Source organism: Giraffa tippelskirchi, chromosome 1 (assembly GCF_054371585.1).
Source record: "Giraffa tippelskirchi isolate mGirTip1 chromosome 1, T2T-mGirTip1v1.2.pri, whole genome shotgun sequence".
In the NCBI taxonomy this organism is placed as follows: Eukaryota; Metazoa; Chordata; class Mammalia; order Artiodactyla; family Giraffidae; genus Giraffa; species Giraffa tippelskirchi.
Window position 1 is genome coordinate 98,551,775 of NC_137275.1, and position 24,612 is coordinate 98,576,386.

Genomic DNA, 24,612 nt, shown 5'->3' on the forward strand with positions numbered 1-24,612 from the left:
ACAATCCTTTTGGAATGTAGGCTGAGAATGCATTGAACTAAATTTTATAAAAAATCAGCATCTTAATAACATTGATGTTTCCTTCCCAGCCCATGTTACATCTCTCCATTTGAATAGATTTTCTTTTTTGTCCTTCAGTAAAGTTTTCTTGTTTTCTTTCTGTGGATCTCGTATATTTCATTAATAAGTTCACTTTAACTCTTAAATGTGTATTATTTTTGTTGATATCTTGAGGGTTTTTTTTTTTAGTCCAATTTTTTAAGTTAGTGTTTGCCACAGGGCAAGGGTATTCTAAAGTATCTATAATTTTAATAATGGTATTAATTATATTTATTATGAAGGGTGGAGAGGGTTTTGTGAAGAACTGTTATTAAAACAATTTACACTTTATAACCAATGAGGTCTTAAATTCTAGAAAATACAATATGTGTACATGAGTTGAGATGCTGCCTGGCCTCCTAGCTCTTTGGCAATCTAAGCACACTTTTCAGTGAAGTTTCAGTTCCAGAGTCTTCGCCATGAGTTGAGCAAATTCTAGACCCCCTCGGCGTCTAGCTCCTGCAGTATTATCTGAGGGTCACTGAGTCAGTCAAACCCCAAACCCAGCCGCTTCTGTGTACTTGTAAGACATCAGTCACACCAAACCTTTTCTGAATTTATGCGGCAGATTGGAGATCTTGGGGAGGGGTTCCACCCCTCGTGGCCAGGTGGACCCTCCCCATCCCTCTCTCTACTCCAATCTCTCACTCTCCTCTTCTGCCTCCAGCTCAGGACAGAGAGTTGGGAAACCACCTTGGGCCTAGGTTCCCACATTAAGCCAAGTGCAGTGCATGTACGTGCTAAATCGCTTCAGTTGGGTCTGACTCTTTGCAATCCCATGGACTATAGCCTGCCAGCCTCCTCTGTCCATGGGATTCTCCAGGCAAGAATACTGGAGTGGGTTACCATGCCCTCCTCCAAGGGATCTTCCTGACCCAGGGATTGAACCTGTGTCTCTTATGTTTCCTGTTTGATGAGAGTGTTCTATACCACTAATGCCACCTGAAAATTGCAAGCCAAGTGCAGTATTACCTTCTAAAAATGCTGAGTATTTCCCCTGGAGGGAGTGAACCATAATGAATAAAAGTTTTTCTAGTTCCTTACATACCAATAAAGACAATATACTTGAATATATTCTTCTTATGGCTAATGACTATGATAGGAAAAGCTGGAAAATAGGTTTATTATTTCATTGTGTATCAAGCAAAACAGAACAAACAACTGAAGAAGTATCTGTAATTTTATGTGTATCCATAGAGTCAGCTGAAACTTAAAGACGTTCTAAGTCCTTGGGAGACAAAAATTAAATAATGTTATTCCCATCAGTTTAGTCGCTCAGTTGTGTCCAACTCTTTGCAACTCCATGGACTGCAGCATGCCCAGGCTTCCCTGTCCATCACGAACTCCTGGAGATTGTTCAAACTCGTGTGCATTGAGTCAGTGATGCCATCCCACCATCTCATCCTCTTCGTCCCCTTCTCTTCCTGCCCTCAATCTTTCCTAGCATCAGGGTCTTTTCCAATGAGTCAACTCTTCGCATGAGGTGGCCAAAGTATTGGAGTCAGCTTCAGCATCAGTCCTTCCAATGAATATTCAGGACTCATTTCCTTTAGGATTGACAGGGTGGATCTCCTTGCTGTCCAAGGGACTCTCAAGAGTCTTCTCCAATGCCACAGTTCAAAAGCATCAATTCTTTGGTGCTCAGCTTTCTTTATAGTCCAACTCTCACATCCATACGTGACTGCTGGAAAAACCTGGATGGACTAGACAGCAAAGTAATGTCTCTGCTTTTTAATATGCTGTCTAGGTTGGGCACAGCTTTTATTTCAAGGAGCAAACGTCTTTTAATTTCATGGCTGCAGTCACCATCTGCAGTGATTTTGGAGACGCCCAAAATAAAGTCTCTCACTGTTTCCATTGTTTCCCCATCTATTTGCCATGAAGTGATGAGACTGGATGCCATGATCTTAGTTTTCTGAATGTTGAGTTTTAAGCCAACTTTTTCACTCTCCTCTTCCACTTTCATCAAGAGGTTCTTTAGTTCCTCTTTGCTTTCTGCCATAAGGGTGGTGTCATCTGTGTATCTGAGGTTATTGACATTTGTCCTTGCAATCTTGATTCCAGCTTGTGCTTCATCCAGTTTGGCATTTTACATGATGTACTCTGCATTTAAGTTAAATAAGCAGGGTGACAACATACAGGCTTGACATACTCCTTTCCCAATCTGGACCCAGTCTGTTGTTCCATATCAAGTTCTAACTATTGCTTCTTTACCTGCATACAGATTTCTCAGGAGACAGGTAAGGTGTTCTGGTAGTCCTACCTCTTTAAGAATTTTCCACAGTTGGTTGTGATTCACACAGTCAAAGGCTTTGGCGTAGTCAATAAGTAGCTATTTTTCTGTAACTCTCTTGCTTTTTCTGTGATTTAACAGATATTGGCAATTTGATCTCTGGTTCCTCTGGCTTTTCTAAATCCAGCTTGAACATCTGGAAGTTCATGGTTCATGTACTGTTGAAGCCTGGCTTGGTGAATTTTGAGCATTACTTTGCTAGTGTGTGAGATAAGTGAATTCCATGGACAGAGGAGCCTGGTGGGCTACAGTCCATGGGGTCACATAAGTCGGACACGACTGAGTGACTAACACTTCACTTCACTTGAATATTCTTTGGCATTGCCTTTCTTTGGGATTGGAATGAAAACTGACCTTTTCCAGTCCTGTGGCCACTGCTGAGTTTTCCAAATTTGCTGGCATATTGAGTGGAGCACTTTCACAGCATCGTCTTTTAGGATTTGAAATAGCTCAACTGGAATTCCACCACCTCCACTAGCTTTGTTCATAGTTATCACACCATTGTGGTTATCTGGGTCATGAAGATCTTTTTTCTATAGTTCTTCTGTGTATTCTTGCCACCTCTTCTTAATATGTTCTGCTTCTATTGGTTCCATGCCATTTCTGTCCTTTACTGTGCCCATCTTTGCATGAAATGTTCCCTGGGTATCTCTAATTTTCTTGAAGAGATCTCTAGTCTTCCCCATTCTATTTTTTTCCTCTTTTTTTTCCCATTGTTTTTCCTATAAGGTTTAGTATTTTTGAATGTAAACATTTTGTAAATAGCATTGGCCCTGAAATTTTTGGCTTTAGAGAATTGGATAGTTGGTGATAAATTATTTGAAGACAAACCATAGGGAGAAAACACCACGTGTATTCAGATCATTCTATTGTGCTTTGTTTATATTTGTTCTAAGTACACCTGGCTTAAGACTGTATATAAAGTGAAAATTCTGAATCAGTTGGTCATATTTCTTACTTTGAATCTTCAAATTTTACTGTTAAATTTTAGCACATGTGATATTCTTGATAAATGTGGTAGCATATAAGTTAAAACCTTTAATCTACAGTTGATATAACGTTTCTTTTATATATTCATTGATAAGTAGAGTTTCCTGGAAAATGAGGTATTTTGATAAGATTTTCTTCCCTCCCAAATAATGATAGCCTATTTTACTCACTCAGTGGCTGGAAGGATGTACTTCCTTTCCATCTTCATTCTTGGTCATATAATGACACTATTCACTAATTCATTTGGAGCATAAAATGTAGTCTCCTCTTCCCTGCTAAGAAAAAGTGTAATAGAGCCAGTTAACACAGATCTCTTTAAGTGAGAGGCGGGAAAGAAAGCAGAGAAAATCAAGACATAAAAAGGCCTAACATTCCATATAAATACTTTGTATTGAGCTACATGGTGATACCATTGTGATGGTACTTCATACTGTACTTCTTACCTCTCAGCTGCAACTCAGATTATGCCAGAAAGTGGTGTGTCATGAAAGAGCACAGATGACACAGTCATCTCAATAACTTCTTCATCCTGAACCAGAGACCTCCCAGGTCTGCAAGACGTAACGGAGACAGCTCACTCTGCCTGTTGTGACTACAACATGGGACTGTCCCCCGTTTCCATGGCTGTAATATGGCATAGGGATTGCCAGTGGACAGTATATTTGTTTTCCTTACAGTGGGATTATGTGTGCTTCAAAGCACTGTGGCTATATCAGTTTTCATATGGGAAACTGAAGCTCAGTGACTTTCACAAAAGACTTAGTCAGAGGGATGAATTACCCTAAACGCAAGCTGGTGCCTACAGGATAAAATGCTGCCAGGGTAGTATTCCTTAAAGCAAATTGCTTCCATCTTTAGCACAAATCAGTGATACTGGCAGAAGGGTGTTGATGTGTCTTCCTGTGAAATGAGTAATTCCTGCAGTTTGACAGTTCTCTTATTTAATATCAGATTTGATATGGCCCCGTATCTATTAGGTGTAGATGGACATGTTTGAGAATTTAGTGTTTTTCCACTAAATTTCCACTAATTTCCCTCCAACGAGGGAAAGCTTCTGCTCAGAGATTTCCAGAACCCTGGGGTGCCTCTCTATACAGTACTTATGATTTCTGTTCTGTGTGAGTGGAAGTTGAAATAGAGAAACAGTAAAACTTGTTAGGCCTATGGTTCTGTGGCACTATCAGCTAATTCCTTCTCTTCCTCAGTCATACAATACAGTACACTTTTCAGAAATGAAAATTATCAAGCTTAGACCAAGATAAAATCAGCCTCAGTTCAGATCAGTTCAGTTCAGTCACTCAGTCGTGTCTGACTCTTTGCGACCCCATGGACTGCACCATGCCAGGCTTCCCTGTCTGTCACCAACTCCTGGAGCTTGCTCAAGCTCATGTCCATTGAGTCGGTGATGCCATGCAACCATCTCATCCTCTATCATCCCCTTCTCCTCCTGCCTTCAATATTTCCCAGCATCAGGGTCTTTTCCAATGAGTCAGATCTTTGCATCAGGTAGCCCAGAGTATTGGAGCTTCTCCCTGGGTGGGTGTGGTGGTGGTAGTTTTTATTTTTGTCATATGTCTAATCTTTTAGGTATATCTTCATACAGATTTATCTCTAGCCATGTTTTAAACATAAGTTTCAATTTTTTTTACTTCTGTCTGAGATCTTAGGCCATTAATTACTGATATTTTGTTCTTACTTATTAATCTTACCAAATTAACTATCTGTCCTCCTTATTTTAGTTAGCATCAGCAGGTGAAATATTTGAAAGAAAAGCATTTAAAGGAAAATATTATGTCCTCTTCAGGTTCTAGTTGTTTAAGAAGATTATCTGAATGCTTTTTAAAAACAGAGCTGTGATGATACTGATTATAAACTATATTACTCCTTCATAAAATTAACTGCCATGTTTTGAATTGCAGGATCTCCAAAGGTGGGTAAATGGTGCTAATGAACATGGTTTTGTCCTGGTATCTTTTGGAGCTGGCGTCAAGTATCTGTCAGAAGACATTGCTACTAAACTGGCCGGAGCTCTGGGGAGGTTGCCCCAAAAAGTGATTTGGAGGTAAAGTAATAATATAGATTGTCTCTTCACCACTGATTTTCCATATCCTCTTGCTTAGTCTGCAGGTCTAAATAACCACAACACATTGATACCCTGGCAACATTAGCAGGATGCCCTGACTTTTCATCTTGTTTCTTAGTGTGTTGAAATCTAGGGAGTCATTTTTATAATACTCTGTGATGGATAGAGACATCTAGTCTATAGCATAAAAAGAAGATACAGTGCATACTGATGTGTCCTTGGGATGTGTATTTTTATGTTACCCTCAGTTAGTTGTTGTTGAGTCGCTCAGTCATGGCCGACCCTTTGCGACCCATGGACCCTTCTGTTATTTATTATCATTTAAAAATGTATAATTGCGTGCATTTCTATGTGTGTGTGGGTTAGTTGCTCAGTTGTGTCCAACTCTTTGCACCCCCATGGACTGTAGCCCACAAGGCTCCCCTGTCCATGGGATTGTCCAGACAAGAATAATGGAGTGGGTTGCCATTCTCTTCAAAGGATCTTCCCGACCCAGGGATCGAACCCAGGTCTCCTGCATTGCAGGCAGATTCTTTACTGTCTGAGCCACCAGCGAAGCCATTTCTATATATTCCTTTAAACCAGTGTTGGGATGAGATTAAAAACTGATAGATGAATGATTAAATAGGTAAAATATTTCATGGAACCTTTTGGGCTCCCACTTTGTTTATAAATGCTTTCAATCCCTTTTATCCAAGAGACCAGGCCTTTAAAAATACAGTGACTTGCCAGTTAGTGCTGGTCAAAACAGACCCCACTTCTTTTGGGAGGCATTGCCAACACATGTCTGTCTGTGGAATTTCTTTTTTTTTTTTTTGAATTATTTACCTATTTTTATTTTTGGTTTTGCTGGGTCTTCATTGCTGCCCTCAGGCATTCTCTAGTTGCGGTGAGCAGGGGCAACTCTTTGTTGTGGTGTTCGGGCTTCTCATTGTGGGGGCTTCTGTTTTTGGGGCACGCCCATGGGCTCTAGGGCACACAGGCTTCTTGGGCTCAGTACATGTGGTTCCCAGGCTCTAGAGCATAGGCTCAGCAGTTGTGGCCAACGGGCTTAGTTGCTCCGTGGCATGTGGAGTCTTCCCGGACCAGGAATTGAACCCATGTCCCTGACATTGGCAAGCGGATTCTTAATCCACTGTACAACAGGAGAAGTCCGGTCTCTGGAATTTCTAACTCAGTATCTAAACTTGGCCCTGAGCACTTATTTAGTGCTTATTTATTCAGTACCTGCCCCCACCGTTGAGTGTTAGGGATACAGAGGTGAACAAGGTTAGCCCCACAGTGTCAAGCCACTACAAGTATGCTGTAAGGAGTATGGTTTTCTCCCTTATACAAACTGTGGGAGAATTAGTTCCCACTTCTTCTGGTGTGGCTCGGATGGGAAAGAATCTGTCTGCAATGTGGGAGACCTGGGTTCAGTCCCTGGATCAGGAAGATCCCCTGGAGAAGGGCATGGCAATCCACTCCACTATTCTTGCTTGGAGAATCCCATGGACAGAAGCTACAACCTATGGGGTTAGAAAGAGTTGATACGACTGAGGGGCTAACACTTTTCATTTTCTCCCGGCTAAGCTATGAAGTGGATGTTGGGTTTCCTGTGTTAGGCTTAACCCAGAAAGTGCCCCTTCTGTTAATTATTTGGGCCAGTTTGTATCTGCTCATTGCAGGCTCTTGCCATTCTCTCAGTTGATGAGACTTTATGGTTTGTGTTTCAAAGACCAAGGCAGGAAACAGCCTGAATCTTTTACCCCACGGTACCATCTCTGGGGCTCAGCTAGAGAAGAGTACTCCCTACTTTCTTCTAGTTCTCGAGCCTTTCCTCAGGTTCTGGGTGTCCAGATGGGAAGTAGTGAGTGCCCAGTGGTGGCCCTCCCTGCCTTCCTGTTTCACCTTATGGATACTGGTAGAAAGTTGACCTTCTAGCAGAGGTTCATGTGGTTGCTGTTTTCCCCAGCTCTGTGAGAATTGCTGAAGGAACATGGATCTCAATATAATCCAGAATGTTTCGTATTTGTCCCTCATCAATGCAAATGTGAAGAAGTAACTAAAATTTTTGTTGTTATTGAAGCATGGCTTCTCTGTTAAGAATATCAATAGAAGATCATGTAACATTTATTTTAAACCTAAAAGTTTAACCAGGCAGTTCATACCAAGAGTCAAGTTTGATTCTTTGAAAGATTCATTGTCTGGTGTACATTTCAGGTTTTCTGGAACCAAACCAAAGAATCTGGGAAACAACACCAGGCTCATAGAATGGTTACCACAAAATGACCTGCTTGGTAAGTCAGTGACCCATGGGTGCTTACTTGACTTTTTGACTTTAATTGTGTAAATGTGAATTTTACACTTGAGTGGCTTATACAGTATATGTATAAGTATATGTGTGGTTTATAATATAATCATTATATTATCTTGTGTGCTAAGTCCTAAATTTTGGACCAACAAGACAGATCTTCAGTTATTAGCAAATCATTTTAAAGTGTAATCATTTAGGCCTATAAATTAAAATGGTTAGACCAGTCACAATTTTTGATTTTCTGAAAAATATACTTAACACTACATAAACTAGTAGGAGTAAAGCTATGCCTAGTTAGACTGATCAGCTAAAAGCAGTCAAATTAAAAACAGTGAAAATTTAGGTTTTTAGGACCAACAAGACAGATCTTCAGTTATTAGCAAATCATTTTAAAGTGTAATCATTTAGGCCTATAAATTAAAATGGTTAGACCAGTCACAATTTTTGATTTTCTGAAAAATATACTTAACACTACATAAACTAGTAGGAGTAAAGCTATGCCTAGTTAGACTGATCAGCTAAAAGCAGTCAAATTAAAAACAGTGAAAATTTAGGTTTGTATTATAGTCTTACTATAGCTGTATCTAAGAAACCAGAGAAAGGTGAAGTTTCTCATTTGTTTGAAACCACAGTCAAGCAGAAAGCCAAAAAACAGTTAGTTTCTTTCAACTTTATTTGAATTTTCTGACTAAATTTACCCCGAAATCCCTGGGCAATTTTGAACACTTTATTTCTTTTGATTTATTTATTTATTGGGGTTCTGATCCTCAACTCAAAATTGAAATGCCAATTATATGCATATCTCAAGATTTGAATCTAAACAATTTAATTCTCTTTGATAAACAGAGATTGTAAAATGTAAGTTGCTTTATTCATTAAATCTCTAGGAAAACATAATGCCATGTTATCCTTTAAGATATTGCTTCCTAAGGAAATTATAAAAATGTTATTGATTTTGGCAACATCAACTCATTTGTTTGTTCAATAGTACTAATCTTAACAGATTATGTGAAAGTAGGCGAAAGTTATATTCTTAAAAATAGACTTTAGAAGCTAAATGGACCCTCTAAAACCCTGCAAATTGATTTTGTAACTATAAAACAGTAAATATAAATAATTCATTTTCATCTAGTTTATTATAAATATTATTCTATAAATTATAAAAATGATGGGAAAAAAAGACAATTTACCTTTTTTGATATTTGCATTTTTTTTCTGTTTCTTATCTTTACTATTATGATGTCAGATGCCGTAGAAAGTAGGAAGGGAGCAGGAAATTTAAATATCTCCATATCTTGACCCTCAGCCATCTCACTGCAACAGCAAACATTGCTATCTGGGATCATCGGAATTGGCCTAATGCCATTTTTTCTCTGAGGCTATACAGCAAGGTGTAGCTACACCCAGAGGGCCTCCCAAGTTCGCATCTCCCCCAGGTTCCTCAGAATCTCAGCTGTCCGCCTTTACTGAGATTAGCATCCTTTTCAACTCCGGCCATGACCTCTGTGTATCCTCTGTTGGTTTCTAACTATGTTCAGAAGATCCCTCCAGGAACAGAAGCAGGAACCAAATTAGCGTCCCCTCCTCTCTCACCACATTCCCCTTGCTCTCCACACACCAATTCTCTTTACTTTTTCACAGGTGGCCTTGCTGGTGGTCGGGTTTCATTCAAAGAAAAAGAGTTCTACTGATGAAAAGAAAGTTTGAAATCCACTGCGAGGGCAGATTCCTTAGTTGGGCTGAGTTGAGAAGCCCCTTGTGGGTCAGGGCAAGAGACACTGAGTGATCAGCCTGCTAAATGTTGGGCATGGAGAGTCCTAGAGTCCCACTGAAACCTAGGTTTATCGTGACGTGTTTTATCTCCATGACAACCAGATGTTACATGATGTCCTATCTCTTAGAACTAATTTTTGTATTTATCTATCCCTGCTTGTTTTTATCGGAGAAGGCAATGGCACCCCACTCCAGTACTCTTGCCTGGAAAATCCCATGGACGGAGGAGCCTGGTAGGCTACAGTCCACGGGGTCGCTAAGAGTCGGACACGACTGAGAGACTTCACTTTCACTTTTCCCTTTCATGCACTGGAGAAGGAAATGGCAACCCACTCCAGTATTCTTGCCTGGAGAATCCCAGGGACGGGGGAGCCTGGTGGGCTGCCGTCTATGGGGTCGCACAGAGTTGGACACGACTGAAGCGACTTAGCAGCAGCAGCAGCAGCTTGTTTTTATTCCTAAAATGTAGAACTGGACCCTAAGATTGAGAAGCGCAGATGCTGCAGACATGACTTGAATGTTGTGAATACTGAGCACTGTGCAATGTTCCTCCTTGGGTAAGCACAGAAACGTTTCTTGGACATCTAGAATCCAGCCTCACATTTTTATATATATATTTTTTTACAGAGTGTATTTGACTTTAATATAGATAAATGTTTGAGTAGCCAGAAGTGGGTGTCTGCGCTTAGTAGAATGTGGTTATACTCTGGTATTTTTGGTCATTCCTTGCATTCATTGACCTCTTATTAATTACTAGCTATTTGAATGCAGTTGGTGTTTGTGTTTTGGGAGAAGATCTTGTAATATACTTCTTAAAACTATGAATGTTAACTACTTAAAATGGCTTTTAATTGATATATACAAATCTGATAATTTTGCTTATAATAAACATTGTAATTGGCGCAGAATAGGAATCAGTGAAACTGTGTCTTTAAAAATCTTATATCTGAAATGCATGTTTATTATAGTGTCAACTTTTAAGAAATTTCTGGAAAACATCTTCCTAGAATAATAGACAATATTCTAAGTGGTTTTCTTTTTTAATCCTTCTTTAGGGCATTCCAATATTAAAGCCTTCCTGAGCCATGGTGGTTTGAATAGTATTTTTGAAACTATGTATCATGGTGTACCTGTGGTGGGAATCCCACTTTTTGGAGACCATTATGATACTATGATCCGGGTACAGGCAAAAGGCATGGGGATACTGCTAGAATGGAAGACAGTGACTGAAGGAGAGCTGTATGAAGCACTAGTGAAAGTTATCAATAATCCCAGGTAAGGTTTCAACTAATATTAAAGCAGGTGAACTATATTTACCACAGCATATTGGCAATAGCTGATAATTGCCAGTAGGTCATCAATAAACTAAATATAGAAATATCCTTTAGATTCCTGTGTGTAATGTCATTTGAAAAATAAAAATAGCAATCATTTGGCCAGCTCTGTACGACCTCGAATAATATTCCACCAAAGTTTGCCAAACTGGGGCAGAAACTACCATGGGAACCTTTGGGTCCCTAGAGTTTGTCAATTTTTGTGTCCTTTTTTCCGTTATAGAGATGAGGCACTTAAAACTCAGAGAGCTTAAGTAATACACCCCTAGTTATACAGCTTTGGAGTAAGAACTTGAACCAAGACTGTCTGATTTCAAAACAGGTACTCTTGATACTGCTGGGTGCTGGGTTTCCCTAGCACTGGGCGTCAATGAAATGCCAAGGTATATTTACTCAGGTGAATGACTTGGTCAGAATCTTTTATCTTGTTTTGTTTCTTAAGTTCTTGATGTGTCTTGAGTTAACCCAGTTCACAACTGAGCCTCAAATGGTAAAGAGTTGGCCTGCATAGTTTTAAAACAAAGCATAGGTTTTCCCATTTTTATGTGACATTTAATTGATCCTGCATTTCAAGTGGCATTAATGTCTGGAAGAGTGTGAGCTTTTCCTCTTTATACCCAGGATATATAGCATAACACTGGATTAAGAAACATTGCCATATTCTAAGAAACAATGAACAATAAAGAAAAACTCTTGCATGTAAAATAATGTTTCTTTTATGTAAAAGACTGGATTCAAGTGCCCTGGGGTTCTTTATGCTGCCATATGTCAGCTCAGAGGCAGCCTTTATGCACTGACCCCTTAGAGGATCCAGGGTCTTGGTTGTAATTCTTGGCACTTGGAGCAATGTTTGATCATCCAAGGTGTCGGAATATGGGACCCCTTCGTCTGTGTTCTATAGCTTTTCTTTTAAAACTGTGCTCAGAACCTCAGTTGTGTCCAACTCTTTGCCACCCCATGGACTTAGCCCACCCAGCTCCTCTGTCCGTGGTATTCTTCAGGCAAGAATACTGGAGTGGCTTGCCATTTCCTTCTCCAGGGGATCTTCCCGACCCAGGGATGGAACCCACATCTCTTGCATCTACCTGCTTTAGCAGGCATATTCCTTACCACTAGCACCATCTGGGAAGCCCTTTAAAAGTATCAGTTCAATTCAGTCGCTCAGTCGTGTCCAACTCTATGCGACCCCATGGACTGCAGCATACCAGGCTTGCCTGTCCATCACCAACTGCCGGAGCTTGCTCAAACTCATGATCATCGAGTTGGTGATGCCATCCAACCATCTCATCCTCTGTCGTCCCCTTCTCCTCCTGCCTTCAGTTTTGCCCAGCATCAGAGTCTTTTCCAATGAGTCAGTTCTTTGCATCAGGTGGCCAAAGTATTGGAGCACATCAAGTATAAAAGTATAGTGTTTTTCAAAATGTGATGTTCTTATGGAAAATGACATGTGTGTCTTGCTTCCACTCCATAGCTACCGTCAGAGGGCTCAGAAGCTTTCAGAAATCCACAAGGATCAACCTGGTCACCCCGTCAACCGGACTATCTATTGGATCGATTACATTCTCCGTCACGATGGAGCCCATCACCTACGTGCCGCTGTCCATCAGATCTCTTTCTGTCAGTATTTTTTACTGGATATTGTCTTTGTGCTTTTGCTTGGTGCTGCCTTGTTTTACTTCCTCTTGTCATGGGTGACAAAATTTATCTACAGAAGAATCAAAAGTCTGTGGTCGAGCAATAAGCATAGCACAGTGAATGGACATTACCATAATGGAATCCTCAATGGCAAGTATAAAAGAAATGGCCACATTAAACATGAAAAGAAGGTGAAATGAGCCAACAGCCCACCTGATAGTAACAAATCTATTCAGTCATTGAGTTTTTATTGCTACAAGTTAGTCTAACAACTACTAAATTTAAAACATCAGTAAATAATTCTAACACTCCCTTATCTGATCTTATTAATGAAATTCTGTGGAATTAAGATGGCTGTGAAAAGCACAAACCTAAAATGCAAAAATGTGTTTTATTCGAATACTGATACAGATAGTTTTGGCACTGAACCTTTTAGAAGCCTTAATCATTTAAATCAATTAAGTGACTGTGTCAGACTTTAGTTTTAAGTCTTGACATATGTGTGCCCCAGATGAGGAATGGTTTATTTTCTCTCAGAAAGGTTTGTCTGTGTGTGTATGTGTGTATTTCTGTGTGTGTGTATGTTTCCTAATTGAGAGGCTTTTAGCCAGCTGCTTGTTACATTTGTTGACGGTACAATGCATCTAAGAATGAAATAGAAAGACAGTTAGGATCCAAATGTTTCTCTTCTAGAATTTAATATATGGGAACTCAGAGACACTACGGGAAAGAACAATTTTTTCCTTAAAAGTGAATGCAGAGGAAGAAAATGCAAAAGATAAATGGCACCTGTTTTTGTACTTTGGGGTTTTAAAATTTCTTTTCTTTTTTTTTTAATGACTGTGGATTCTTCTGGGGGGAACAACATACAATTAAGTAAATGTATAAATTGGTTGTCATAGTTTATTTTTATTTCCCCCCTACCAATAATTTTCCTCTGGGAGAATTTTATAGTTTTTTTCTATTTCATTTCAATGAATAACATTATCTTAACTATATAATTCAGACAAAGCAACAAAGCTCTAATTTTTGTTCAAAGCACTGAAGACTACTGCTTATATAGCATCTTTAAACAGGGCCGTTGTTTGATGACTTTTCTATAATGTAATTTTTGAATGTTCAGATGTGATATTTCCAAAGTTTTAACTAAAAAACCACCTTATTCATCCCCTTTTGGTGTCTGGGCCACACAATCTGTTATATAGGTGCCAACATTTAATTCTTTTCATTGGAACATTTGCCTTTCTCCATATTGGTACCTGCTTTGTCTGAGAGGTTTGAGATCTGGTTACCAAATCAAACTTTCCATGACATACAGAAGTGACAAAGAAATTGTACCACTTGTTTGTGAAAATGAGTTCCCACTTCCTCGTCATTCCATTCACCTCACTTCTATCTGCTCTGGCTCTTCAATACGTTGTGGCTGATGTGGGACAGTGACAGTATTCATTTGAGAATGGGGTGCAAGTCACAGACATCATAAAATCAGGACCTCCCCACTGAACCATACACTCGCTGGCATCTAGGAGTTCATTCCATGTCATTCTGTTTACTTAGCATTTGCACTACACATGTTGAGTGTATGCTTTATTTATTTGTAGTTTGAAATCTTATGTCTGACAGCTGAAAGTAGAAAACTACAGCATTTACCTAATGACTTTCACTAACATGGGAAGAGTTGTGAAAATTCTAGAATGCTGTAAATCCTTGTCATACACTATGACATACAACTTCATCACACTCCCACCAGGAGCCACTCTCCTGTACTTAGAAATAATGTCACAAGTAGTTTTCTGATGTACAATGCAGGCAAATATATTGCTCTCTGAATACTTGAAGAAATGGTATTACACATATAAGCCTATTAGTTATACCTTTTCACAATCTTGTAATATTGCCATTAAAGGGAAAGAAAAACACAGGCAATGAGTGGTGGGATGGCAACAGGACTTAGAGTGTATGACTGAGTTGATTTTGCTTTTTTGGAATTGGATGAAGTTGACAGTAGGCATTCACTGGATGATTAAGCATAAGTTAATCTCCACTGTGGTAAGAACTTAAACAATAAACATGATTTAAAAATAGAGAAATGTTGTTGGAATAAAATTTTTATTTAGATTTTATTTCACAATATTATGTATATCCATTATAAACATGTTTCTGAGACAGGTCTCCCAACTTTTATATGTGTATATGAGTGTGAAAACAGTGTGTTACATGTGAGAATGTTTTTTTTTTATTATTATTAAACAGAGGGATTTACCTTACAAATACATCAACATGGATCCTAAAATTATCCCATAATTAAGAATGTTAAGTGTAGGTATTCACTCATCATTGTTGTTGTTGTTTTTTATTTAGTAAGCTTATTGTTAGCCAGTTTTGGTAAATAGAGTGATTTTAAATTTTCCACACTTGGGCTAGATTCTCTAATAAAGTAAAGTTTTCATGAAGGTATTTATTCATTTATTTTTTTAAAAAACCTCTGCAAGTGTTTCTATAACTGGTCATCATCTTGTCAAATGCAAATGAGAATTAAGACGTAAATCATTTTTCCTCTAGAGCCATAAGTTTCAATATCCCTACACATAGACCTAGAAGCAAAGTTTGGATGTCCAGTATTGGAGGGAAGCAATGTTTGGGTTAAAGCAGTGGTTTATGATTAAGATTGAAGAAAGCTGGAGATTCTTTCTTGAGGATGTAGACACTCTGTATTACAATCTGGGGACATTCTCAGATTCCTAAGTACAACGTTGGTATTTTCTGGTAAAGTTTCCACTCATGTTTATCAACTTAGATTTGAGAGTATTGTCCTTGAAAGAGTCACCTGTGAACCTCTCCTACCCAACCACATATTTACCACCTCCCCCTCTCCATATTGTGATATGCAACACCCTTCTCCAGCTGTACTGAAATCCACCACACTGGATCCTCTGGGGACTCCAATTAAAAAAAAAACCCTCTTCATGTGATCTGGTTCCTGTCCCTGCCGTCCTGCCCTGCTAGGAACCAGTAGTGGTGAGGTGCTGCTGAGACAAGACGAACCTCTTGGTTTTTTCCCCACCCATACCCTGTTTCTGCCAAAACCATGAGAACATTTATGCCCAGATGAGCTGCTTCAGTGCCCTACTCCCAGCTTTGCCTTGTTATTAGATACACATGCCTGTGTGCTTAGTCGCTAAGTTGTGTCCAACTCTTTGCCACCCCATGGACTGTAGCTCACCAGGCTCCTCTGTCCGTGGGCTTCTGAGGCAAGAATACTGGAGCAGGTTGACATTCCCTCCTCCAGGGGATCTTCCTGACCCACAGATTAAACCCGGCTCTCTTGCGTCTTGTCTCCTGTTTTCACCATCCAGCCACCTGGAAGCCCAGTAATTAAGTATATTAGACATTATAATTAAACATTCTGGAACATAAAACTTGCAATGAAATTAACATGAAAAAAGTTCAGCTTGTTGTTGTAAAAATTTTGTGGACCATTTTATTTATGAACGGTAAGTACCTCCTCTGAAATACACAACTGTAGTGAATTGAAAGATTATTTATCCACCAGAACTTAGCAGCTGCCATGAAAGGGTAGGGGTAGAAATTGTTTGATATTCCGTGATTGCTACCTTGTTCCAGACTAAGCTGGATACCAGGGGAATTTACAGATGATAAGGACAGTCTCTCCTTCAAGGAGCTTGTGATCTATTGGGAGACACGGACATATAAGTAACCATAAAGTACTGGCAGCTATAGTCAATATATGCTCAGGGTTCTGTGGGGACACACAGAGGGCAAGAGTATGTGTTAAAAAAGCTTTTGTGTGCAGCAGAGAGTTCACTCACTACTGGCTTGTCTTCTCAAACAGTGTGTCCATGAACTGCCTCATCAGGAACGTCCTCATGAATTTATTTAGTTTTTGAATCATGTATTGGACTCAAGCTCTAATTGTCTGAGGGTCCTAATTTTGAAAGGTTACCCCAGCATTTACTAATTTTAACTTTTTAATTTATTTGTATGATAATGGTTACCTCACGGGCTTATCTTGAATACATATCACACACACACACACACACACACACACACACACACGTTCTGTTATGCCCACTATACTAAATGTTTAAAACACTGTGTGATTAAAGCATTTAGCAGAAAGGCCAGCACAGAATGGGCCCTCGAATCCACAGTGTTAGTCATGGATATACTGAATAGCCCTGGAAAAGGACATGGCAACCCAGTCCAGTATTCTTGCCTAGAGAATTCCATGGACAGAGGAGCCTGGTGGGCTACAGTCCATGCAGTCACAAAGAGGTGGACATGACCGAGCAACTCACAAATACACACACACACACATACTGAATAGACCAACTTCTTTCACATTGTGCCTTCAGCTTTTGAAAGTTATTGTTTAAGAAAATATGTTTTATTCATTCATCCACCAACTATTTATTAAAAGGCTTCTGTTCACCCGTTGGTATTTCAGATGTGCATTTGGCCATCACAGTTACATCGTGTCCTGTCTCTTCATAGCTCAACTCTGCACCAGATTCCAAAGTGCCACTGAAATGGAATGACTCCACTTTGACAAGGTTTAAACATGAGAAACCAAATTGAAGTGACAAAACAATTTCAAGTCATTTGTGTTATTATTGAAAGTGTTATTTTTCATTCTAGTTTCTACTTCAGCTGGTTTGTAAATATAAAATCACATTATAGAATGCTTATTTGCAACAAGACTATGCCCCGACCAGTAACGCCGAAGAAGCTGAAGTTGAACAGTTCTATGAAGACCTAGGAGACCTTCTAGAACTAACACCCAAAAAAGATGTCCTTTTCATTATAGGGGACTGGAATGCAAAAGTAGGAAGTCAAGAAACACCTGGTGTAACAGGCAAATTTGGCCTTGGAGTACAGAATGAAGCAGGGCAAAGGCTAATAGAGTTTTGCCAAGAGAACGCACTGGTAACAGCAAACACCCTCTTCCAACAACACAAGAGAAGACTCTACACGTGGACATCACCAGCTGGTCAACACTGAAATCAGATTGATTATATCCTTGCAGCCAAAGATGGAGAAGCTCTATACAGTCAGGAAAAACAAGACCAGGAGCAGACTGTGGCTCAGATCATGAACTGCTTATTGCCAAATTCAGACTTAAATTGAAGAAAGTAGGGAAAACCACTAGTCCATTCAGGTAAGACCTAGATCAAATCCCTTATGAGTATGCAGTAGAAGTGACAAATAGATTTAAGGGACTAGATCTGATAGACAGAGTGCCTGATGAACTATGGACAGAGGTTCGTGACATTGTACAGGAGACAGGGATCAAGACAATCCCCATGGAAAAGAAATGCAAAAAAGCAAAATGGCTGTCTGAGGAGGCCTTACAGATAGCTGGGAAGAGAAGAGAAGAGAAGCGAAAAGCCAAGGAGAAAAGGAAAGATATTCTCATCTGAATGCAGAGTTCCAAAGAATAGCAAGGAGAGATAAGAAAGTCTTCCTCAGTGATCAGTGCAAATAAATAGAGAAAAACAACAGATTGGGAAAGACTAGAGATCTCTTCAAGAAAATTAGAGATACCAAAGGAACATTTCATGCAAAGATAGGCTCGATAAAGGACAGAAATGGTATGGACCTAACAGAAGCAGAAGATATTAAGAAGAGGTGGCAAGAATACACAGAAGAACTGTACAAAAAAGATCTTCATGACCCAGATAATCACGATGGTGTGATCACTCACCTAGAGCCAGACATCCTGGAATGTGAAGTCAAGTGGGCCTTAGAAAGCATCACTACGAACAAAGCTAGTGGAGGTGATGGAATTCCAGTTGAGCTATTTCAAATCCTGAAAGATGATGCTGTGAAAGTGCTGCACTTGATATGCCAGCAAATTTGGAAAACTCAGCAGTGGCCACAGGACTGGAAGAGGTCAGTTTTCGTTCCAATCCCAAAGAAAGGCAATGCCAAAGAATGCTCAAACTACCGCACAATTGCACTCATCTCACATGCTAGTAAAGTAATGCTCAAAATTCTCCAAGCCAGGCTTCAGCAATACGTGAACCGTGAACTTCCAGATGTTCAAGCTGGTTTTAGGAAAGGCAGAGGAACCAGAGATCAAATTGCCAATATCCGCTGGATCATCGAAAAAGCAAGAGAGTTCCAGAAAAACATCTATTTCTGCTTTATTGACTATGCCAAAGCCTTTGACTGTGTGGATCAAAATAAACTGTGGACAATTCGGAAAGAGATGGGAATACCAGACCATCTGACCTGTCTCTTGAGAAACTTGTATGCAGGTCAGGAAGCACCAGTTAGAGCTGGACATGGAACAACAGACTGGTTCCAAATAGGAAAAGGAGTACGTCAAGGCTGTATATTGTCACCCTGCTTATTTAACTTATATGCAGAGTACATCATGAGAAACACTGGGCTGGAAGAAACACAAGCTGGAATCAAGATTGCCGGGAGAAATATCAATAACCTCAGATATGCAGATGACACCACCCTTATGGCAGAAAGAGAAGAAGAACTAAAGAGCCTCTTTATGAAAGTAAAAGAGGAGAGTGAAAAAGTTGGCTTAAAGCTCAACGTTCAGAAAACTAAGATCATGGCATCTGGTCCCATCACTTCATGGGAAATAGATGGGGAAACAGTGTCAGACTTTATTTTTGGGGGCTCTAAAATCACTGCTGATGGTGATTGCAGCCATGAAATTAAAAGACGCTTACTCCTTGGAAGGAGGGTTATTGCCAACCTAGATAGCATATTGAAAAGCAGAGACATTACTTTGCCAACAAAAGTCCGTCTAGTGAAGGCTATGGTTTTTCCAGTGGTCATGTATGGATGTGAGAGTTGCACGGTGAAGAAAGCTGAGCGCTGCAGAATTGATGCTTTTGAACTGTGGTGTTGGAGAAGACTCTTGAGAGTCCCTTGGACTGCAAGGAGATCCAATCAATCCATCCTAAAGGAGATCAATCCTGGGTGTTCATTGGAAGGACTGATGTTGAAGCTGAAACTCCAATACTTTGGCCACCTCATGCAAAGAGTTGACTCATTGGAAAAGACCCTAATGCTGGGTAGGATTGGGGGCAAGAGGAGAAGGGAATGACAGAGGATGAGATGGTTGGATGGCATCACCAACTCGATGGACATGGATTTGGGTAGACTCCGGGAGTTGGTGATGGACAGAGAGGCCTGGCGTGCTGCAATTCATGGGGTCGCAAAGAGTCGGACACGACTGAGCGACTGAACTGAACTGATTATCAAAAACAATTTGAAACAAAGCTTTTAAATCTTATATGACAAACTTTAGGAATTACATGAATTTTTTTAAAGACCTTCTTTCTTACTTCTGAGAGAGCATAATTTTTAGGCAACTATTTTTCCCAACAAAAGGTCTCACATATTTATTACTAAGCCAAAGCACTAATGTGTGTGCATGTGTGTTAGTTGCTCAGTTGTGTCCGACTCTTTGAAACCCCATGGACTGTAGCCCACTAGGCTTCTCTGTTCATGGAATTCTCCAGGCAAGAACACTGGAGTGGGTTGCTTTTTTCCTCCTCCAGGGGATCTTCCTGACCCAGGGATCGAACCTGTGTCTCCTGGTCTCCTGCATTGCATGCAGATTCTTTACTGACTGAGCCTCTAAGAGAGCCCCCAATTATAGTGTAAATATACTCTAAGAAGTCTAGCACCAACATTAAATATTTCAGGTATTACAAAACATTTTCATGTATTACATAATAAAATCTGAAGTCCTCACAGAATTTTATGCAACTAAAAATATTTTATTGCTATTTTAGTTTCTATCTACAATTAGTTACTACTCTTTCAGTAACATATTTTGTGCACTAAGTGATCATTTCTTATTACAAAGGCAGAATTACCTTGAATTCAGTATAATATCTACACTTTTAAATGGTAATTTCTACCAAGCCATATTAGTCCTAATATTAAGATCAATTTTCCATTCAGGGCAGAAGCAAAACACAACATAACAGAAAATAGTTACTTATTGAGATCCTAGATAAAAGCAATTTTGCTATTGAAGGATATATTACTCTTAACACAGTGCTGAATTAGAATGTAAATTACTAATATTTTAGAAAGGAAGAAATTCATGTATTTATGCTAATTTTGCTTTAGTCACCCTCATGGGACTGTATCTGAAGTCCATGAGTATTTCTTTTGGCAGAAAATGGTGACTTTGGATATAAACATATTAGGTAAATTGAATGTAACATCCAAATTTCAGGTTAATGAAGATGTGTGGTGTTATATTTCTGGGTGATGTCTATACAATTTTTTTCTCAAATCGAACGAGCTGGTAGTTAGAGACCAGGCATTAAGAAAAGCCCAAGGGTATGATATAAAAATCATCAATTCTGCTTCCAATTCTGATTCTGCCCTCTGGACATAATAAGTTTACCTTATAAATAAGAAGGTGGTTCTAGATGCTTAAATATGCCACTGTGAACAACTGGTTAAAGCTTGGTCAATAGAAAAAAGGCAAATACAAACGCCTGTATACATGGAAAAATATGTAAGACTCTGTGCATGTGTGTAGTTAACATTTAAATTATACTAAACAATTCTTTAGATTATATAAAAATGAGCTCAAACTAATAATTCTTCATCTGTTTTTTTAAAGAAAGGCAGTATTTTAAACAAATTTTATTTTAAAAAAGAAAAATTTCTTTGAAACTGAATGATAGTCAAAAGAAGTAGTGCATTTTAACATCTAAGTCAGATGTACCTCTGTAAAACTTATGGCTAAAATATTGCAAAAAATAGGATGAAATAGTTATAAAATAAAATCAAGCTACTGCTCTGAATATAGTCTTCTTTCTGGAACTTCCATCTTCTTATTTATTCTAGAATAAATATATTTTGAGATTTAGAAATTTAAACTAGATCCTAGTTATAACGTTTTCTCTTACAATGAATTCAATGGACACAGACAATTTTTCATTTGGGATCTCAAGGAGATGAGGACAAGAAAGAGGTTTAATCATGTACCTCTGAATCCATTTCATAGATCCAGGAGAATGGATAAGTTAGCTTTGCCGTTTGTGAAAGCATAATTAACTTTTGAGTGGAGTGTATTGGTTTCCAGTTACAGATTTCATACTACATATTATACAATCTGCCTCCTTCCCTTTCCTGCTTCCATGCCTTCAGTTTCCTTTCTTGGGCTGACTGCTGTTCAATGTTTTGCCTTAGCAGTTCCCAGTTTATGGTACATAGACTGTGCTTATGTGTATAGTAATGTCTTTGTTTTTGGACAGAGTATGGAAGTCCAATTGGAAGTTCAAGCATTCCACATTACTGAAGGCCAAATTGACAAAATGTTCAACTGTGTTAAAAAATATTTTGCATGCACTAGCTGAATGTCCTTTAGGATGTAGTTTCCATCAAAAATGATGAATGTACAGCTGGTGCTTCATCTTAGTTTGGGGAGGAATTGGAGGAAGGCTGCACTGAGCAGGGGACAGCCGGGGGCCCTGTGAACTGGTTTGGGGCATAGATTATTGATCTTTTAAACTGTCAAGCCATGTATTCCCTTTTTCACCTCCTACTTGGTAATCAAAATTTTAATACAACTGGTTTGTACAAATAGAGACCTGACCTTTCTCCAGTGAGAGCCTGCCTCATTTCATTACTGGAACTTCTAAAAGGATCTTGTGCACCAGGATGCATTTTATCTCTGATTCTCTAACTCTCAGTTATTTAGCATCACTCGTGCCCCTGATATTAACAGAAGATGCTGAAACTACAGCCAGCTGTCAGGTTAGAGACAGAAAAAGACCCAGGCCGGATAGTGTGTAGTGAAGTCGCTCAGTCGTGTCCGACTCTTTGCGACCCCATGGACTATAGCCTACCAGGCTCCTCCATCCATGGGATTCTCCAGGCAAGAGTACTGGAGTGGGTTGCCATTTCCTTCTCCAGGCGATCTTCCCAACTCAGGGATTGAACCAAGGTTTCCTGCATTGTAGGCAGACGCAGCGTGTTCATCTTCCCTGGAGCAATAGACAAAAAGGTATGAAAGTGAAGCAAGGATGAGCTGGGAAGGAGGCAGCATCCTCAGATCCAAATCCACCTCAGAATGGCTCTCATGCTTTGGGTGAATGCTTCCTCCAACCATGCAATTTGTATTTTGGAATGCTAGCATATCCTTTTTGTTTGTTTTTTCCTTCGCAAAAACGAAGCTGGGAAGGGGCAAAATCAAGCAAAGATCTTTAAAGTCTTGAATATAGGACCCAGGAAAGTCAAGGGGATTTGGCCAATAATGCAGGACTTTTCAGTATCCAGGCATCTACAGCCGTGCAGGTCCTGTTATTTCATAGATGTTTCCACGTGCAGCAGATGTGATCCTTGAGAGTGGGGTGACGGCAATGGGAGTCAGCTCCTGTGTGTCCATGCCGAGATAGGGAGGTGCAAAGCCTCTCTCTGCTGGTTATTATTTTCTCAAATGAGGAAAATGACAGCAATTTAATAATTTATTATTTTCCAGTTTTGAAAGTGGGCTTCTCAGGTGGCACACACAGTGGTAAAGAATCCACGACGCAAGAGATGTGGGTTGGATCCCTGGGTTGGGCAGATCTCCCAGAGGAGAAAAGTGCAGCCCATTCCAATATTCTTGCCTGGAGGATCTCGTAGACAGAGAAGCCTGGTGGGCCACAATCCATGCGGTTGCATAGATTTGAACACAATTGAGCAACTGAGCACACACACACAGTTTAAAAGTAAATAGGTTAAGTTCAGCATTTGATTAGATGGAATTTTGTTTCATGGCCAAGTATGTTGTATTAATCTCCCAGCTTCAGATGTCAGCTCTAACATGTCTTCAAAAGAATTAATACCTCAAAAAGTCTCCTTTTTTCACATCAGAATTTCCTCCATTTAATTGATCAAATACTTCTTTTCCATAGCCATCTGTATCTCCTTCTACTGTTGCTCATATCACTGATTAAGAAACTACCCCTAGATATTAACTGCGTTTTTAAATTCCTTACACCACAGAGTCTGTGAAAACTAAATAGAAAAAAAGCAGATGAGGGAAGTCATCTAATTTTAAAAAGTGTTTTAGATTCTGTAGTATTTCATATGTAGTAACATGTTGCCTTAACACTTTATTCTATAAAATGAATAGTGGCCTTCTAGTTTTGTTTTTACCTCATCACTGTATACTACTCAGCTTTAAGCTTTAGTCTAAGAGTGTCATTCTAAAATCCTTTAAGCAAGTACAGAGGACGACATTACTATGCTTTTCCTTCACTTCCAGAAGATATAAACCCTATACTCACGCAATTAGATTGAATGATTTGTTACATTATCACTGCGTTTGGCATGGGATGCCATGTTTATTTGTTAATTCCAAGGTTTTCCTATAATCTTTGCTTTTGGATTCAACTGTAAACTGAAAATTTTAAGTTGCAGGTTGCTTAGTTTGGGGCTGTAATACACAACGCTGTTCAAGGCTACCTGTCCCTGGGCCTTCATCTATGTCCCAGCCCTTGAAGCCCCTTTACCAATCAGTCCAAATTCTCTTATTAGTTCAACGTAGGAGAACACCTTGTTATCAGCATTAAATAGCTCCAATTGCTCTTGTTCTGGTGTTTCTTCTCCTAGTAGACTCTCTATTTCATTGTAAGTCAAAAATCCATTGGCTTCGTGGTCAGCGCCATAGAAAAAGACTTGAAGATCTATGGAGATGAAAGATTTCATATATTCGAACTCAGATTTTGGTGTTAACTCAAACATCTACCTCCCCTCAGAACAGTGCTTTATCCTCTTTGAGCTGGTGTTTCTGTTCCCTAGATATATCTATGTCAGTTTTACCCCTCACCTGGGCTTTTGCTGTATATCTTTTTAACAAGTCAGTTGTTCTTTACATCCCTTTTAACACCAGCTTATCGCTTCTCTTCATTCTGCTGAAATATCTGTTCATTTACATTAATGCTTCCCTTCTAATATCTGTGTTCTCATACTGTTTTATAATTAAACCATAAACCTCAATATTTTTATAGTTTTCTATTTGCCTCATTCATTAATATAAGCATCTTAATAAAATATTCTGCTTCATGTATACTAGAACATTTGATATATCTATTAGACCTTTACT

At 39.3% G+C, this 24,612-nt stretch overlaps 1 protein-coding gene across 9 annotated transcripts in view; it reads left to right on the top strand.

The window, feature by feature from the left end:
- Positions 1-14,956, top strand: part of UGT8 (UDP glycosyltransferase 8) — a 93,068-nt gene extending 78,112 nt beyond the window's left edge. For all 9 annotated transcript variants that reach the window (XM_081485333.1, XM_081485323.1, XM_081485387.1 and 6 more), the window contains 4 exons: positions 5,302-5,444; positions 7,668-7,744; positions 10,590-10,809; positions 12,340-14,956. In XM_081485333.1, the coding sequence (XP_081341459.1) occupies positions 5,302-5,444; positions 7,668-7,744; positions 10,590-10,809; positions 12,340-12,703 (804 nt within the window). In that variant the 3' untranslated portion in view covers positions 12,704-14,956. The remainder of the gene's footprint in view (positions 1-5,301; positions 5,445-7,667; positions 7,745-10,589; positions 10,810-12,339) is intronic.
- The last annotated feature ends 9,656 nt before the right edge of the window (positions 14,957-24,612 follow it).